The sequence below is a fragment of the Eubalaena glacialis genome, chromosome 3 (assembly GCF_028564815.1).
Source record: "Eubalaena glacialis isolate mEubGla1 chromosome 3, mEubGla1.1.hap2.+ XY, whole genome shotgun sequence".
Classification (NCBI taxonomy): Eukaryota; Metazoa; Chordata; class Mammalia; order Artiodactyla; family Balaenidae; genus Eubalaena; species Eubalaena glacialis.
Window position 1 is genome coordinate 63,048,003 of NC_083718.1, and position 16,498 is coordinate 63,064,500.

Sequence of the window (16,498 nt, forward strand, 5' to 3'; positions counted from 1 at the left end):
CTCACATCTCTGGAATAAATTCCACTTGATAATGGTGTATGATTGTTGTTTTAAAGTATTGTTGAATACTTTTTTTCTAGCATTTTGTTGAGGATTTTTGCATCTGTATTCATCAGGTTTGTTTTTTTGTTTTTTTGGGGGTTTTTTTGGTGTCTTTGTCTGGTTTTGATATAACAGTAATGCTGACCTCATTAAATGAGTTTGGGAGTGTTCCTTCCTCTTCAGTTTTTGAGAAGAGTTTGAAAAGGATTGGTGTTAATTCTTCCAGTGTTTGGTAGAATTCACCCATGAAGCCATCTGGTCCTGGGCTTTTTCTGGGAGATTTTGACTACTGATTTAATTTCCTTATTAGGAATCAGTCTGTTCTGATTTTCTGTTTCTTCATGATTCAGTCTTGGGAGGTTGTATGTTTCTAGGAATTTATCCATTTCTTCTATGTTGTCTAATTTGTTGGAGTATAATTTTTAATAGTAGTTTCTTGAGATCTTTTATATTTCTGTGGTGACAATTGTAATGTCTCCTCTTTTATTTCTGATTTTATTTATGGGGCATACCTCGCTTTATTGAATTTTGCTTTATTACACTTTGCAGATATTGCATTCTTTATAAATTAATGTTTGTGGCAACCCTGAGCCAAGCAAGTCTATTGGTGCCATTGTTCCAACAGCATTTGTTCACTTCTTGTCTCTGTCACATTTGGTAATTCTCCCAATATTTCAAATTTTTTCATTATTACTATATTTGTTATGGTGATTTGTGATCAGTTATCACTGATGTTACTATTGCAAAAGATTATATCTTGCTGAAGGCACAGCTGCTTAGCATTTTTTAGAAATAAATATTTTTTAAAATAAGGTATGTACATTGATTTTTAAACATAATGCTATTGCACACTTAGTATATCACAGTATAGTGTAAACATAACATTTATGTGCGCTGGGAAACCAAAAAATTCACATGACTTGCTTTATAATGATGCTCACCTTATTGCAGTGATCTGGAACTGAACCCGCGATATCTGCAAGGTACGCCTGTGTTTGAGTCCTCTCTTTTTTTCTTGGTTAGCCTAGCTAAAGGTTTGTCAATTTTATTTACCTTTTCAGAGAACCACCTCTTAGTTTCATTGATCTTTCCTGTTGTCTTTATAGTATCTATTTCATTTATTTCCCTTCTAATCCTTGTTATTTCCTACCTTTTACTAACTCTGGGCTTTGTTTGTTATTTTTTCTCCAGTTGCTTAAGATGTAAAGTTAGATTGTTTATTTAAGATCATTTTTTTGTTTCTTGATGTAGGCATTTATCTCTATGAACTTCCCTCTTAGAACTGCTTTTCTGCATCCTTTATGTTTTGGTGTGTTGTATTTCCACCTTTACTTGTTTAAAGGTATTGATTTCTTCTTTGACACATTGGTTGTTCAGTAGTATGTGATGAATCTTTATGTGTGAATTTTCCAGTTTCTTCTTGTAATTAATTCTTAGCCTCATACTATTGTGGTTGGAAAAGATACTTGATATGATTGCAGTCTTCTTAAAAGTATTAAAACTTGTTTTGTGGCCTAACGTATGATCTATCCTTAAGACTGTATAATGAGCACTTGAGAAGAATGTGTATTCTGTTCCTTTGGGTGGAATGTTCTGTTTGTTTGTTAAGTTCATTTGGTCTAATGTGTCATTTAAGGCCAATGTTTCCTTATTGAATTTCTGTCTAGGTAATCTATTCATTGATGAAAGTGAGGTATTAAAGTCTCTTCCTACTATTGTATTGCTGTGTATTTCTCCCTTTAGGTCTTTTAATATTTTCTTTATATATTTAAGTGCTCCTATTTTGGGCATATAAATATTTACAAATGTTTTATTTTCTTATTGGATTGACCCCTGTATTATCATATAATACCCTTCTTTGTCTCTTATTACAGTCTTTATCTATTTTACAGTCTTTAAGTCTATTTTGCCCAACATAAATATAGCTACCCCATCTTTCTTTTGATTTCCATTTTTATGGAATACGTTTTTCCATTCCTTCATTCAATCTGAGTGTATATTTGCATTTGAAGTGAGTCTCTTGTAGGCAGCATGTAGATGGGTCATGTTTTTTAATCCATTTATCCACTCTGTATCTTTTGATTGGAGAATTTAGTCCATTTACATTCAAAGTAATGATTGATAGGTAGGTACTTATTGTCATTTTGTTCATTGTTTTCTGGCTGTTTTGTAATTCCTCTGTTCCTCCTTCTCTTGCTCTCTTCATTTGTGATTTGCAGATTTTCTCTAGTGTCATTAGATTTCTTTATCTTTTGTGGATCTACTATAGGTTTTTGCTTTGTGGTTACCATGAGGCTTACATAAAAACACTTATAACAGTCTATTTCAACTTGTTAACACCCTAAGATTGAACACATTCTAAAGCTCTACATTTTTACTCTCCCCTCATTTTACGTTATTGATGTCACCATTTACATTTTTTTTATCTTGTGTGTCTTTAACAAATTTTTGTAGTTATAGTTATTTTTACTACTTTATCTCTTAACTTTCATGCTAGCTTTATAAGTGATCAACCTACCACCTTTACAACATTTTAGATTATTCTGAGTTTTACTACATATTTACCTTTACCAGTGAGATTTATATTTTCATAAGTTTTCCTGGAAAACTATCTCTCCTTCAATTCAGTAGGAGAACTTGGCTGTGTAGACTAAAAACTGGTTGGCAGTTTTTTCCTCTCAGCACTTTGAATATATTTTGTTACTTCTGGCCTGCAAAATTTCTGCTGAAAATCTGCTGGTAGTCTTATGGGGGTTCCCTTGTATGCAACAAGTTGTTTTTCTCTTACTGTTTTTTTAAGATTCTCTCCTTTGACTTTTGACACTTTAATTATAATGTGTCTTGTTGTGGCTGTCTTTGGATTCATCTTTTTTTGGAACTCTCTGGGCTTCCTGGATCTGGATGTCTGTTTCTTTCTTCAGGTTAATGGAGCTTTCAGCCATTATTTCTTCAAATAAGTTTTCTGCCCCTAATAAGTTTTCTGCGCCTTTCTCTTCTCCTTCTAGGACCCCTCTATTGCAAATGTTGGTCTGCTTGATGTTAGCTTATAAATCCCTTAAGCTGTCTTCACCCCTTTTTTGTTCTTTTTGCTTCTCTGGGTGTGTTCCGTTGCCCTGTCTTTGAGTTCACTGATCCTTTCCTCTGCTTCATCGAGTCTACTGTTGAAGCCCTTTGTTGTATCTTTAAGTTCAATTATTGTGTTCTTCAACTCTGTGACTTCCATTTGGTACTTTTATATTTTCTATCTCTGTTGAAATTCTCACTTTGTTCATCCATTCTTCCCCTGAACTTAGCAAGCATCTTTATGATCATTACTTTTAACTCTTTATCATATACATCATTTATCTCTGTTTCATTATGGTCTCTTTCTGAGGTTTTATCTTGTTCTTTCTTGAAACACATTCCTCTGTTTCTTCATTTTCCTTGACTCTGTGTTGGTTTCTATGCATTAGATAAAACAGCCACCCCTCCCATTCTGAAAGGAGTGGTCTTGTTTAGGAGATGAACCTTTTTATTCAACCATGCCTAGCTCTTGGTTGTCTTTCAGACCTTAGTGATTGTCCAAGTAGCCTACTTTATTTTTAGTGCTCCCTCTGAGCTGAGTCCTGGGGTAATAACCAGTTAATAACTGTTTTTTTTCTTTCACTAATGTCTCTTTGAACTCATGAATACAAGCCCCAGTGGCCACCAGAACCAGGTGATCACCTGGGTGGCAGCCACAAAAACTGGGGCACCAGGTAAGTGTACAAGCTCTCCTCCAGGATACACTAGTGCTCTGGAGTGGGACAGAGGGAGAGTGCAAAGATAGCATCTGCTCTCCCAGGTCTCTGGAGAGGATGACAGTCAGCCTTTAGATGTGTTTAATTAGAAGCCTGCCCCTAAGTCCACAGCTATGAAGATAAGCTAACAGATCTCTTTCATAGAAAGATTGGTTGCCTCAATCTGTTGCCTCTCTGCTGTGCCCTGGGAGTGGTAGCCAGTTAAGAACTCCCTCTATCTGTTATGGTCCTGTGGGACCTGGGAACGTAAGCCCTGATGGCCACCAGAGTCAGGTCATCTAGAGGTGTCCCCTGGGCAGCAGCTGCAATAATCAGGACACCAGAAGACAGCAGTACAAGCTCTTTTCTGGGAGATACTGGTGATCTGGAGAGCATAAAGATGGAACCTGCCAGCCTCCATCCTGAGTATTTCAGTAGACTCATATGTTAAATTAGATGCTGGCCCCTCAGGCCGACCCTTTAAGATAAACAAATAATCCTTTTTAACAGAAAGTCTAGGTGCTTTTTAGTCAGTTGCCTCTGCACTAGGCTTTAGGGTGGGTGAGCTTGCATGTACAAGCCCTTTAAGAACTGTTTCACTGTTTTGCTATAGCCACTGGGGTCTCATGGAAGCTAGATGTTTTGGGGGCTTGTCTCTCAGGTGTAGGTCTTAAAAGGTGGGTGCCAGATGTAGGGTTCAAATCCTTCATTCCTCAAGTAGCAGCTCAGGTGTGAGTTTTTGCCCAGTTGTGGGTCTCCACACCAGAGGTGGGGTTTATGGCAAGATTGTGTCTCAGTCTCTCTTATTTGCTTCAATGTGGGTTTTCTTGTTTGCTCAATTTGTGGGCATTGCTCAGCTAGTTTGGGTTTTTTGGGTTTTTTTGTTTTGTTTTTTTTTTTAGTTGCAGCATGTGGGCTCCCCTGCATTGGGAGCATGGAGTCTTAACCACTGGACCACGAGGGAAGTCCCAAGGTGGGGGCGGGGGGGGCGTTCAGAGGAAATTGTTTCATAGATGGTATAGACTCAGTGCGTCTATGGGAGGAGGTGAGTTCAGGAACCTCCTACATCACAGTCTTGAACACAAACCTGTAATAAGCCCTTTTGACAGCAATAATTTAAAAAAAATAAAACCTGTTTAATGAAAAATTAAGGGCTAAATTTTGTTTCTCTAGGAAATTGGTAATGAATATGGAGCACAGTGTTAGTCAGCATTTGTTATCTGTTGTAGGGATCATAATGATATCATCGACCACATGAAGTCTAGAAACATCAGGATGTACTTTAGAAGTTAGTAATTAAGAATACTCTGCCGGAAGGTGACAATTATCACATGTAGATAAAGAAAGGTATATCTTATATCAGTCTGTGAAGCATGACTTCACTTCATATTGAGATTAAAAAAGCAAAACTTTTTCTAAATCAATTTAGCACATTTTTGGTTCCAGTTTTCTTGTGCAGGTTAAAAAAAAAAAAAAGATGAAGTAGAGCCGTTATTAAGAAGGCTCCATTAGTACAAGAAATTTGCAGACAGTTAAAAGATATCAGTTTAATATCAGTGTCATAAGATGCTACAAATAGTAAATCAGTTAATTCTAATAATGGGCTAAATTATTTCTCACCTGATTCATGGATTCCAAATAAAGCATTTGAAGTTCATTGTCTCAATTGTTAAATATCTGACATCATTATGAATGCCATTTTAAATTCAGTTTAGAAGTATAGCATTTAAGATAAAATTATTCATTTTGTGGTGATAATACAAGTATAAATTTTGATGAGGCACATTGTTATGGTAAAAGCAATTTTTCATACTAAATCAGCTATCAACAGCAGATGTGTACTTGTCACAGGTTGCATGTAGACATAATTCATAATTGTGTCCAAAAAGCTGGAATATTTTACCAACCAAAATAGAATTTGAAACCATGTTTGTCAATTTAAAAATATTTATATCATTCGTAAATATAGAGTAACTGAATTACAAAATGTTTTGAGCCTTTAGAGAACTACTTTGTAAATCAACCAAGTGTCCTGCAAATGGTTTTGAATGTTTTGTAAGGGAATCTTGTAAATTTCGTGCAATGTAAGTTAGAAATAAAGAATCAAGGTGTTCGACAAATGGAGTATCTAGTATTTGACTATAAGAAGTTCTAAAGGCAAAGTATTCTTTTAAAGTCATTATATAGTAATTTTGGAAAGTATGTTACACACAGTATATATAATATGAGCTTAGTTTGTAATATGTGTATTTTATATATTCAGTGGCAGTGCCAAGGGGAACAGGGAAGGGGTTTATCCATCCCATAATCTCCATCAGCCCCCACAATGATATAAACATTTAATACTTGTGTCAATCTTATGTAAATTGCTATTCAAATGTAGTTTTAACCCTACCAGATTGCTACCCTTAAGCCTTTTCTTTAAAGAAATTCTAGAGCTGACGTTCTCTCATTATATATTATCTACATATAGGTAGAAAAATGTCTGGATGTGTATGTGCTAAATGGTAACAATTGCTTTCTTCTAACTTTTTCAGTTTATTTTTTCTCTTTGCTAATTTCTGTGTTCTGTTTTTTCTACAGTAAGCATAAATTGTATTAGCAATAAAAAATAAATATTATAAAATTAATTAACTTCTTTAAAAGACACATACAGAAAAAAAAAGCAAATGAAAGCTGAAAAGGAATAGTGAGGTTCTTTGAACTATTTGATTTCTTTGGAGAAAGGCAAAATATCAGACCAGAGGATAACAATTATGCTTTTCTGTCAGTTGTTATTATGTGGAAGACCCTCTTTGAAAGTGTTGGTATGAGGTTACTCTTAGGATCTGCACTTACATTTCATCCTTATGATTCTCTTCAATTGGATACAGTTACCCTCTCCTATATAAGAAGTTCAGTACTGGGGTTGCTCTCCATTTCATCAGGAAGCAAATAACTAGTTCTCTTTATAATTAAATAGTTTCTTTAATGCTATATTACATTTGGTTTTTAGCTCTCTTACTTACTCTCTTGATTCCTGTGGTTTCTCTAGCTTTTGACTGCTAGCCTGAACTTGTATGCATTTATCTTATCTTTTGGAAGCTGTACCATTCTCTTTAATATGTGTGTATATATCTAATTTCCCAACTCCCTGTTTTTTACTGGCCTACCTGTTTTTGCTTTTATTCTTTATAGGCTTTGTTCTGTATGTCTTAACTGTCAGTTTAGTTGCTGACCTACCTAGACTCTAGCTTCTGTATATTTGATTTCCTACTCTGTCTCTATACTTGACTCTTAATCATTGTCCTAATACAGACTGAAGAGCCTTACCCTTGTTGTAATAAAGAATTCTGGTGAAAGAAAAATTTAAAAATTACATTGAAAATATGCATAATAAGCCAATTATTCCTAACTGAAGGAAAAGCTTTGAGTTTCTGATTATTGGAATTTAAGATGTTGTCATATTTCTATTCCTTCCCATTAGGCTAAAAGACCTCACTAGCCAGCTAGCTGGCTCTGACTACAGTGGGAAATTTTGCTTGTTTCCATTGCTTAATCTCCTTTAATAAAACTCATTTTATCAGATCCTAAAGTGGGCAATAACAAGTAGTGATTAATTCATTATTGTGGCAACATGGATGGACCTGGAAGATATTATGCTTAGTGGAATAAGTCAGGCAGAGAAAGACAAATACTGTATGTTTTCACTTATATGTAAAATATAAAAATAAAACAAATGAACGAATATAACAACACAGAAACAGACTCTGAGATACAGATAGCAAACTAGTGGTCCCCAGAAGGGAGAGGTGTAGGGCGAGGGCCAAAATAGGTGAAGGGGGATTAGCAGGTACAAACAGCTAGGTATAAAATAAGTTACAAGGATGTAATGTACAGCACAGGGATTATAGCCAAAGTAAAACTATAAAATCACTATGTTGTACACTTGAAACCAATATAATATTGTAAGGCAACTATACTTCAATTAAAAAAATTTGTTCTATAACTTTAGGGGTCTGGGGACAAAGTATATACAATCTTTCTATTGAAACTACTGATGGCACTATAATTTGAGATATGTGACTATAGAATATAACCTGTAAGTGCTTTTTTGTTACACAACTTGTGTGTGATTTGAAGAGTGATTTAGGTACTAATTCAATTTATATAATTACGTAAGATAATACATAATCAATATTATTTTGCAGTTTAGATAATTCATGTCATTCTGTGATACAGTTAATGGACTAATTATTGGGCGGTTGATTTTTTTTTTTAATATAAATTTTGGGGTAGCTGCCTTTGGTTTTGAATTGCTGACTTTTTTTTTTTTTTCTTTTTTTTAAAATTTATTTTATTATTTATTTGTGGCTGAGTTGGATCTTCATTGCTGCGTGCAGACTTTCTCAGTTTCGGCGAGCAGGGCTTCTCTTGTTGCAGAGCGCAGGCTCTAGGTGCACGGGCTCAGTAGTTGTGGCTCCCGGGCCCAGCTGCTCCACAGCATATGGGATCCTCCCAGACCAGGGCTCGAACCCGCGTCCCCTGCCCTGGCAGGCGGACTCTCAACCACTACACCACCAGGGAAGCCCTGAATTGCTGACTTTTGATTGAGATTATTCTCTCCAAAACCATCTTAATTGTTTGTTTTATTCACTGGCTATTATGCATGATTCTTTGGGTAAATGTATTTTTTCTCAGAGCTATTCATAAAGGTACTTTCTGCAAGACCAAGAATTACATGTACAGTACAGAGTTTACAGAGTTGGAGAAAAAGAGTTATTTCTTGGTCCAAGTCAAGAGTAAATCTGATTTAAATGCATATGTTAATCCAGCCCACATGTTTTTGGAACTAGGAACTAGATAAAAACCTTGGATGTTTTGTGAGCTTTTAATGTAGCTATGCCTGTTTTTATTTTATATTAATAGGAAAGTTAAAGGAGGAAATATTGATGTACATCCATCAGAAAAAGCACTCATTGTTCAATATGAAGTGGAAGCTACCATTCTTGGAGAAATGGGGGATCCCATGTTGGGAGAACGAAAGGAATGCCAAAAAATGTAAGTTTTCTTCATTTGTGCACATTTGAAAGTAGTAAACTTTATAGAAATCTGATGTTATTTAAACTTGCATAGATGATAAATGATTATGGCGTTCTTACAGACATACATTATCTCAGTGAAGCGGAGACTATATTAAATTATAAATACAGAGTATATTCCAGAGAAAATCATGTTTATGTGAGCATAATTGGAACCTAATGAAAAATGCCTGTTCTTATTTATCCCATTTAGTAAATGCATATAATAGAATATAACTTGTGAAATCAACTATAAAAGATATGTTTATATAGGACTTTTTAGCTTAATTTAGGAAATTTGTATTTTAGGGGATCCTGTGTTGTTCTTTCTTCCCTGGAATTACAGAAAGTGATATGACATCCAGAATTCACAAATGGGGCATGTACCTTGAATTCATCCCTTAAAAATCTAGCGCTGTGAAAGATATTAGTAATAGGACAAGCATTTTCTGACTAAATGAATTGAGCTTAGATCTCCCTATGTTCTACACACTTTCCTTCCTGCTTTCATAGTACTTTCAAGAGTCCCTTGGGAACTGGCCTTTTTCATTAGTCTTCAGTTGTGCTGGCGATGATCTTGCGCTCCTTCCATAGTTTTGTGGAAGTAGAGAGGGTCTGAGATCACCTAGTATTCTTTCCCAACTTTCTTCCCCCCGTAGATAATTTTGATTTGGGAACTAGTTAAAAAGTTAGTGTGTTTTGGTGGTATTAAGTATATTCAGGATGCTAGAAGTGCATGTGATAGTATTTAGTATTTAGCACACTGAACAGCACTGTATTTTAAATATATAGCAGTGGTTCTCAGCTGGTTAGGATTTTTCCCCCAGGGGACATTTGGCAATACCTGGAGACATTTTGGTTGTGATAACTGGAGGGTGCTGTTGGTATCTAGTGGATAGAGGCTGGGGTGCTGCAAAACATCCTACAATGCATAAGATAGGCACTTACAAACAAAAAATTATTTGGCCCCAAATTTTTATAGTGTTTCAATTAAGAAACTTTATTGTATAGCAACCTGAAAAGAGAAGCTACCTACTGTCTTATTAAGATCTGTAGTCTCTCTTCTTATTTGGGTTAAAAGACTAAATTACACAGATAATTCATTAAAAATAAATGAGTCTTTGGATAATCCACTAGATTGAAGAGATATACACATGCACACATACATACCTACACTGTAGATTTTAACTCACGTGCTCACAGTTTTTTGTGTTCTCTCACACTTTCTTCCATTTGTGTGTTTGTGATTACTGCCTAAATTTTGTACATTTTGAGAAAGTAACATCTCTTGAGATTTTATTAATTTGACTTCCAAAGAAAAGCTAGCAGATTAGGAGTCTTTGCCATTAGAACCTCATGCATCCACATTTCATGAGAGAAATTTAGTTTTTAGTTCTTAATAGTGTAGTCGGTAGCCTTATTCAATTAAAATTAAGTGAGAATGTTGTTATTGTTTGAAAATCTGTAGGCTTTCTAGACAAGGGGTACATTCACTAGAGAGCCACCTGGAAAGAGTTACTGCCAACTGGCTAGTGTAAGTGGATTTAAACATCAGTATGGGAAAAACCTCTGTAACCCAACTTTGTGGTATTCAACCTGGCTGCTCAAGATTTGGAGAAGAATCATATTGTGGGACCAAAAGGAGAATATGGTTTGTTGATAGTTTAAGAGGATTTATCAATGGTGGCAGCTGGGGGTGAGGGTTTTGAGGGGGACACTCATATAGATTGAGATAGGTGTGAAATGAAACTGTCATTAAACTGTGGTAGTCAGTGCTATGGCTCAGGTCCAGAAGACATGTATTTCATTCTCCCTTATCGGATAAAGGAATGTATAAGCCCACCTTCAACAGAGTCCCAGTTTTCTGAACATTTCATTATGAGAAATCTATGGTTATGGTCCAAAAATAATATGGGCATTTTTTGGTATGAGTTTTTGGTATTACTAATAGGCATGGGCTGCCTAATGAAGGGGGCCTATTTTTTGATTTTAGAAGTAATCAGTAAACATACAGCTGACATTTTCTAAAAATTCTAGTCCTACATACTTTTTCTTTGTCTCTTTTAACAAGGGAAGGATTTAGGAGAGAGATGTACACACTAACAGAAGAGAATCTTTCTATTACTTGGATGGAAAGAAGATGATGAATCAGATTGCTAATATATATATTGGTAGAAAATAAATCTAAAAAAAGATAGAAAAAATCTGCTTTATTAAATCAAGATACTACTACACACCTATTAAAATGTGTAAAGTCTAAAACACTGATAGCACCAGATGCTGGTGAGGAAGTAGAGCAACAGGAACTCATTCATTGCTGGTGGAAATACAAAATGGTACGGCTACTTTGGAAGTCATTTTGGCAGTTTCTTACAAAGCTGAACATACACTTACCATATGATCCAACAGCTGTGCTCCTAGATATTAACCCAAATGAGTTGAAAATGTATTTCCACACAGAAACCTGCACATGAATGTTTATAGCAGCTTTATTTATAACTGTCAACAATTGTAAGCAACCAAGATATCCTTCAGTAGGCAAATGGTAAACAAACTGTGTTGCATCCATATAGTCAAGTACTATTCCGCACTAAAAAGAAATCAACCATCAAGCTATGAAAAGACATAGAGGAACCTAAATGAATATTGCTAAATGAAAGAAGCCAGACTGGAAAAGCTATATACTGTATGATTCCAACTGTATGACCATCTAGAAAAGGCAAAACTAAAGTAAAAATAGATTAGACATTGTCAGGAGTTTGGGGGTGGGAGGGGAGAATATGTGGAACACAGGGCATTTTTAGGGTAGCAAAACTATTTTGTATGCTACTTTAATGGTGGATACATGAAATTATGCATTTGTCCAAGTGCACAGAACTATACAATACAAAGAGTGAACCTCAATGTAAACTGTAGACTTTAGTCAATAATATATCAATAGTGATTCATCAATTGTGACAAAGTTACCACACTATCACAAGATGGTAATAATAGAAGAAACTGTACTGGGGGAGGGTAGTGGGGACATATATGGTAACTGTACTTTCAGCACAGATTTTCTGTAAACCTAAAACTGCTCTAAAAAAAACTAGTAGGAAAATTTCAAAAATACATGTTTATAGAGTTTCTGTTGTGCTTCTTCTCAATCAGATTTATGGAAACTCAAGATTTCCCAGTTCCTTGTTAAAATTAAACATGGAGATGTCTTTTGAGAGTTTTTCTCTGAATGGACTCTCCTTTATATCTCTGCTTTCTGATGTGCAGCTAAAGTTATACAAAAATATTCAACAGTTTAAAAGATTTAAAATGTAGGAACTTAAACAGCCAAATAAATTAGAGAAAAATTAAAATAAAGGGACAGAGTATTGCTAGGGTTCTTGTTACAGACATTAGAAGCCACTCTAGAAAATTCAAGCATAAAAGGAATTTATTAAAAGCTATTAGGTAGCTTATAGAATCCCAAGAGGACCAGTTTCGAGGATGACTATAAAGCTGTGAACAGTATTCAAATCACTTTACTAGACTTGTTTCAGGAGAGAGCATCTGTATCTGAATAATGATTTCACAGATGCTGAGTGCAGGACATTTTTCTGAGGTCTCTGTCCCTGTTGCCTCTAATACCTTGAGTCTCTCCAAAAATTGGCCATCTTCACTAAGAAGTATTTCAACATAGTGGCTACTTTCTTATGTTTCTCTTTTTGAATCTAAGCTTTTCGTGAATGCATCTGCTTTGCAAGAATCTTTTGCCACCAGTTTGAGTCTTTTCCCTGAACCTAATTTTATGTCCTTATAGCTTTCTTTGGTGCCATGAATCCACGTAAATTGGTAGTTGTTTCCAGATTTTGAACAACCTTTTCTTATTGACCTTCCAGTGAATCTCCTGGATTAAATTAAAAAGGAGGGAGAACATGTTTGTTTTTTTTTTTTAATGTACTAACAGGTATAACTATATTTATTTGTTCCTCAGCATTACTCATATAGATCTTAAAATGCATCCTACTTTGTTTTCTTCTGTCTTCTATATAATTTCCATCAGAACAACCGAATCCGAATATATTAATATTGTGTCTTGCCCATAACTGAAAAGAAAATGACTGTGAATATGGTCAAGAAAATGATTTATTTTTGGCAGTATGGATTTTCACATCTAATAATAACTAAAAACTTGATGTGATATCAGAAAGACTTTAAAAACAAGCTCTCTGGATATGCTATCCTGCCTAGAAGAGTCAGATGTAGATTTTACCATTCCTTTTGTTATCTCATTTGTCCAGCTCAAGGAAAATCATTGCTTTGCATTTTTTTCTAAGCCTAATTATATCTAATACTTTATTATATTTTACTAAAAGAGACTGTGTTAGGTACATTTAAATGTTTTGTAAATTATTTAAAAGAAGTATTGTTTAAGTTATCACTTACTTTAATAATACCTGAGTTGGAAAATTCTGATATGCCTGCAGTATTCGTCTTAAGAGTCTCAATGCCAACACAGATATAACTTCCCTGGCACGAAAGGTGGTTGAAGAATGTAAACTCATTCATCCCTCAAAGCTAAATGAGGTAGAACAGCTGTTGTACTATCTCCAGAACCGCCGTGATTCAGCGTCAGGAAAAGGTAAGCAGAAGAATTCCTAACTTTTTAATGCAAAACCAGAGTTGTTTGACTATGGTTTGTACTTTTGATATTTGAATGGTGAGTTTTCTTTTGCCAGTGCTCTAAGTAAGTGAATGAAAGAATAAAGAAACATACTAGTTTCCTACATGCCAGGCTTTATGATAGATGCTTCCAAAATGATCTATTTCATACTGTGTGTGTACACATGTGCTGAAATAATGAGTAAAAAAGCAAATATCATATTGATTCTAGAATAATAAAAGGAGAAAATTGGGAGCAGAAAACCTGTTTTCTCTACCCCAGCAACTAGATTTATATTTTCTAAATTTTTTATTGACATTTAATTGATAATTTGAATGGATTACTTATTTAAATGTTAAAATATATGTCATATGCATAAGTTTTGTGAATCTTTGTTAGGAAAACATTACCTTTTCATTCCTAAACGTCTTTGTTGTTACCATTCTTCTATCTTTAATTACCTCATAAAAGAACCAAGCCATTAAAATATTAGAGCTAAGCAGTTGATTATTTATAGAAGACATTTTCAAATAATCCAAACCCAAAACAAAACGAGAGTACAGACATTTGAATGGAAAGTCATCTCAGGTTATTCAATGGTTAGTTATTCCATTTCATAGTATTTATTAAGTTTACATATATCTTTCTTTTATCATTGGTGAGTTCTAAAATATGGTACCCTTGAAATAACTTATACTTTAGTTTTGATTGTATTAAATAGAAAAATGAAAGAGAAAATTCACTTGGACTTTTTTCAGATTAACCAGTCTTCTCTCTCCATCCACAGCAAATAAAATGCCTTGTGCCTAATATATACTTTCATTAATTGTCACTGTATATAGTATCTAACACACTTTATATGATCAATATATGTGTGTTGAATGAATTGAATAGCTGTGAATTTATTTAAAAGCAAAAATGAGCATTTTGAATTTGATTGTTTCCAACTACATAGCTGTCACTCAGTGTATACCTATTAATTATTAATAATAAGTGCTATAAGGAAAATATTATCAAAAATTTTATTATCTCTTTTTTGATACAATATTCCTGTTAACAGTGTTACTAAATGATGAGAGATAGCTTCAATAAGTAAGTGAGAAAAATAAATTCTATGCTCTTTTAAGATGTGTGTGTACTTACTGTAGGTTGTACAATATAGTTAAAATTGATCTTTCCTAATGCTAAATTAATATAATTCCGAGGGCATTTGTAATAAAATATCTTTAAACGAATGAAAACCCTTTCAGTGAGTTTTCAGAGTAAATCAGTCTTCTCACCTCCTTCCCCAGAAATTAGAGGAATATGAGGAAATTTTCATGTTATCATAAGTAGATAAATTAATTCAAATCAATATGTTTCTCTATATAGATATTAATGTTTGGAGGCATATATGAAATGCTATACTGTAGTATATGTACACTTATTTTAAAAAACTATTCCATTTTCTTTCCTTTTTACTTGATATTCACTATTTCAAAGCCAGAAACCTAGCCCTAAAAGTGGTTGAAACAAAACAATAATAGTTATTTGATTATGTGATTCTTTACCATAAGTATTTTTTTTTCTTTGCTTAATTAAAATCACTGTCATAGTAAATTATCTGTTTGAGGAAAAATCTAACTGTTAAGAAAACATAACTTTGTCCATAACGGCTACCTTCCTCTGAAAACAATCAGGGCTAATTCCTATTATATGTAAAACATTTGCTAATTATAGAATCAAAAATTTGATACAACTTGAACTTATTTTAATGTACATTCATTGCTTAGGTTTTTGACCCAGATCAGAGCAGTGAAGCATTTTTGATAATTTTTTGTTTACAAAATGAAGTTCTGCTGTGAATCAAATAATTCAACATAAAAAATGACTCAAAGTTGTGTTCAGCACCTTTGAATACCTCTTTAATTCATTTGGGAACAAGTGAGGATTAAATTAACACAAATATTAAACATTTGCCTTTTAATTTATGATCCTAATTTTGTTTAAAAAATCAGCAACTGTATTTTAGCTTTTTAACTTTATCCAAGTTATTTCTTTTCCTTTTCCTTTGTTAGTTTTTATTTTAGTTTTTATATTACTCAACTCATTAGTTTTTCTTTGCCTTATTGATTTTCCTGTTCTTACCTTAAATGTGAATTAGGAAAAGAAAGAAAACTTAAAATGGAGTATTTTGCTTCTTGTTGAGAGTCTGGCTATTTACATACCTAAAATGTTGGCCAAAGAGGGAGTTTAAATTGCTACCTAACATAGCTTGGAGATTATTTATAGATTCTATTATACTCTCCGTGATATCCTTATTAGAACAAATGCATTATAGATGAGCATTTTTTATACATTGGAAAAAAGGTTATTTCATAAATTACCCATTTGAAGATCCCCAACTTAGCTAGATTTAAACTCAGATGCTGAAAATAAAAATTACCCAGAAACCTAAAAACGTTGTTCTTCTCATAAGAAAAAAATCTTTTTACAGAAAAAAAAGAAAAATCAAGCAAGCCTAAAGATCCACCTCCTTTTGAAGGAATGGAGGTAAGACTGTATTTTTATCTAATAGAGAATTGATTCTAAGGTATTGCTTTTTACCATCAATAATTCATACAATCACATTAAACAAATGTGGAATTTTTAAAAATGGTTGAACTTAAAGTACCTGAAAAAGGTAGAAAATCAGTATTTAATAAAGGCAAAAATTATTGGATGTGTCTTTTAGACATAATTTATTTTGATAAATAAGTTGTGAAATGTTTTAAATATTCTTATTGTACTATGTTTTAAAGTATGTTTAATTTATTATGGTAGATACTATTTTGCATTACATTTAAGATACTTTATCAATATAAATAGGCCAGTTTTAGAGTTTATGTACATCCCATTTTATCATATGGTTTATGACTACTTTCACTCAGGAGTCCTATCACCCAAAGGTCTAATTTCCCCCTCTACAAAAAGATGGCAACTGTAAGTCATTTGAAAACTTGTCTCTTACTATCAAGGGCAGT

The 16,498-nt window shown here is 33.7% G+C and overlaps 1 protein-coding gene across 1 annotated transcript in view; it reads left to right on the top strand.

Moving 5' to 3' along the window:
• KIFAP3 (kinesin associated protein 3) overlaps positions 1-16,498 on the top strand; it is a 163,380-nt gene that overhangs the window by 6,052 nt on the left and 140,830 nt on the right. Inside the window, exons 2-4 of the mRNA XM_061183116.1 lie at positions 8,709-8,840; positions 13,321-13,475; positions 15,973-16,028. Of these exons, the coding sequence (XP_061039099.1) occupies positions 8,709-8,840; positions 13,321-13,475; positions 15,973-16,028 (343 nt within the window). The remainder of the gene's footprint in view (positions 1-8,708; positions 8,841-13,320; positions 13,476-15,972; positions 16,029-16,498) is intronic.